Source organism: Anarrhichthys ocellatus, unplaced genomic scaffold (assembly GCF_004355925.1).
Source record: "Anarrhichthys ocellatus isolate YVR2014 unplaced genomic scaffold, GSC_Weel_1.0 scaffold12, whole genome shotgun sequence".
NCBI lineage: Eukaryota > Metazoa > Chordata > Actinopteri > Perciformes > Anarhichadidae > Anarrhichthys > Anarrhichthys ocellatus.
The window spans coordinates 9,851,032-9,854,610 of NW_022280042.1; the positions used below are offsets into that span (position 1 = coordinate 9,851,032).

At 38.4% G+C, this 3,579-nt stretch overlaps 1 protein-coding gene across 1 annotated transcript in view; it reads left to right on the forward strand.

Annotated features, from left to right (window-relative positions):
* The first annotated feature begins 2,295 nt into the window (after positions 1–2,295).
* The window catches only part of LOC116385881 (aryl hydrocarbon receptor-like), a 50,120-nt gene continuing 48,836 nt past the window's right edge, over positions 2,296–3,579 (forward strand). The window contains exon 1 of the mRNA XM_031851613.1: positions 2,296–2,780. Within this exon, the coding sequence (XP_031707473.1) occupies positions 2,722–2,780 (59 nt within the window). The 5' untranslated portion in view covers positions 2,296–2,721. The remainder of the gene's footprint in view (positions 2,781–3,579) is intronic.

Genomic DNA, 3,579 nt, shown 5'->3' on the forward strand with positions numbered 1-3,579 from the left:
CAGGTATAAAAACTGCTGTTTTATTTGGTCTAAACTAACTTACACACTCTTAGGCTCCAAACCTTCTGCAACTCTGAATATATCAAACAGTTTGTCTTCAACTTTCAGTTTATTCACAAAAAACAAACACGGAAAACAGTTTTGAATGTGGACTCCATCAAACTCGTTTTTTTTTTGTTGAATAGCTGCTGCTGTGTTGCACATTTTGGATAATATTTGCTAAATCCTGATGAGTTCTGATGATTCTTGAAGAAAGCTGAAGAAATCTTGCAAAGCTGATTTACTTTGGGAATGTGCACCAATAAAACACAGCATCTTGACATTGATTTGTATTTGATCCCATGGCCACATAGCAAACAAACATCCTCAAAAGTTACAGAAATATCTCTGAAATGACTTGTTATTTGAATGACCTACATCCTTAATGCATGCAGTGAATGCAGATTGTGTGACAGAACAGTTGCACACATTATCAGATGTGATTTTGATGAAACTTTGCATTTTAAAAGCTGCGCTGAAGGACTTTAAGATGACGCGACGATGTTTACAGCACAGAATCAAGGTCCACTCACATTTACAACATTGTTAAATTGCGCTGCAGCTTATGTTTACGCTTGTTTGTTTGTCTCCATCATTATACCTGCAGAAGCTTTCAATTTCTACTTTCTTTTGTGTAAAATAATGAACATGAAATGGGGTTTCTCTTCATCGTGCCACTGCAGCGCAGAGAAGCTTTGAACCTCTTGGTCTGAACTCCAAAAACAAATAAAAACCCAGCTTCTCATCATTATTTCCATCCAGAGGAATCCTGATGCGTGACGCTTCATATTTACAACTGGGAGAGCTTCATACGAGAAGTCACATGTGAAAGAATTCCAGTTTACTTTATAATGTCTTCAGATGTTTGACGACAAATATTGGGAGCGAACCAATGCAGCCGCTGACCTTTGACCTTTATTTCACCCTGAAGTTGGATTCAGTTCGTGTGCCTTTCAGTTTTGTAAATTTGGTTCTCACCAAGAACAAAAACACCATGATATATCACGCTGACATTGGCTGCATTGAATACAATGAACAATACAGGAATCCTTCAAATTCATGACGCTGTGAAAGCCGCCTCACCTCAGTCTGACAGAGCGTAGGAGCACACGGAGATCGACTGCCAAACGGCCGAAACATTGGATAAATATGTACATGCACTTTGGCTGTTTCATGGCGTAATACATGCAAACTTTTGCCAGACCAGTGTGAAGCAACACGGGGGGGAAAAGTCAACCTTCACCTGGAGAAAAACACTCAGAGTGACAGTTTGTGCAGCAGAATCATGTGTTTTTGTCCTGAAGAAACGTCCCAAATGTCCGTTTTTCAGTGAGTGTTTGTATTCGAAGGCTCAGAGAGATGAGTCCCGATTCAGGGTCAGAATCCTCAGGGTCTGGGATCATCTGGAGGACATGAGGGTCCGGGTGAACCTGTGTTCAAGTGCTAGTTTGAGGTCCTTGTCCCTTTTATGCAACTTTATAATACTACTCTACTACAATTCAGAGGCAAATATTGTTATTTTTACTCCTTCTTCTACAACTTCTTTGCAGCATCAGATTAATAATTCAAAATATAAATTAACTGATGCATTATGATGTGTTATTAGAGATTAAACTACTCAGCAGTTTGAAATGGGCCATTCTGCACAAGATGCAGAATTAATACTTGTTATTGTTACACAGGAGTATTTACTTTTACTCAAGTAAATCATCTGAATACGTCTTGCACTACAGAAAAACTGGGATTTGTTTTGCATAATAATAATAATAACAATAGAGAGCCATGCTGAATAAAAGTATTCATTAAATGAGTTGAATACATTGTAATATTTGTAAATATAGCTTTATTATAACTACATTGCAGTACATGTTTAATACAACTATTAAAACTATTATAATTATTTTAATTATTATTATTAATATTGTCATTGTCATCATCATCATCATAAAAAAAACAAATTATTGTTTTTTTTTATCGGCATAAAAAATAAAATAAAATAAAATAAAATAAAAATAATAACTAATTCTATATGCCAATCAAGTTATTTAAGTACTGTAATATAAAAGGATGACAATGAAAGAACTCCTCCTTAAGGCCTGCCCGGTGTGAACGCACTTTTCCAGTCTTTCCCGGTCTGTGATGTGAGTCTCAGTTGGCCCAAAATCAGTCCACCTTAAAAAAATATCTGCTCTCACGTTACAGTGTCACGCGGATACACCGCGGGAGCGCGCACAGCACCAGCACGAGCAGCAGCAGCCCTGTCAAATCACACAACGAGGGTGACGCGTAGGCGGAGGACTTTACGTAAAAACGCCTCCGAGGACTTTTTTTTTAACGCGTAAAAGTCACGGTGTTTGCGGTAAATCGGTGTGGAAACACTGATACGTGTGGATTATAATACAACTGTTGTGGTACTTAGCCAACGTCTCGCTGGCGTTTGCAGCAACTAAAGTATTGTTGTTAGTATTGTTTGGCTCAGTGGCGCACGAGACGCACACCAACCGAGGACTGACGTCAGGGGGATTTTACGGTCTCTTCTTTCATACTTTGTTTTATCGGTTATTGTTTTTCTGAGGGATGTAAGTTTACCGATGTGGAGCTGGTAACGTGTCCACGAATAACCGGGATAAAGCCACTTTTGTTTAGTTTCTTCTTCAGCCCTTCACTTTGCCTGCGTTCACCATGCTGGCGAACACGGCGCTTTACGCAGCGAAGAAACGGAAGAAGCCGGTCCAGAAAATGTAAGTAAACAACCATAAACTCATAGAAAAGTCACTGTAGTCACTGTAATATTCACATAATACCTCACAGTGTGTCTGTGGTACAGAATAAACTGGTGTACAATAGTTTTATTGTACTTTCTGATCGTATTTCTTCTTTAATACTCGTATTATATTCCTGAAGGCACTGAGTCACTATTGTACTGCCTATTGTAATTTTACTGCACTACTACAATACAACCATTGCTTGTGGTTCAGTTTGTTATATATTCATAGCGTTTCCATAAAAAACACACAATGCATTAATACGTTTCTGATGCTTTTATTGCAGTAACATATATATAGATATAGATATTATTCATACATCTTATATAAACCAGATATGGTATTTCTATAGGTGGTTACAGCTGTGCAAACATCCCCCGTGGAGTGAGACAGTGTGCATTATAGCCGTTGTTACATGGTAATAAGAGTAGTTATAAGTAATAGCTACTTTGTCCTGAATGAATAAAGGCAATAAAGTCTATTTTCCCTGCTGTGGTTATGCAATGCTGGCCAGCCAGACCGAGGTAGGTGCTGAAGTCCAACGAGCCTGCAGGCCTCTGCAGCATGGAAAATAAAGGAATATTTAAATCTAATTATACCATCGGAGACAGCTGGCCTTCCCAAACTCATCGTGCACATGCTCTATGAACTTGTGCGTTTGAGTCGATGTATTGACTTTATTATTAATGCAGAGTTATTGTTTGAGTGTGCTCTGTAGGCGGGGAGGAACAAAAGGAAATCATTATAATCATCGTGCCACATTCTTATGAGTTTA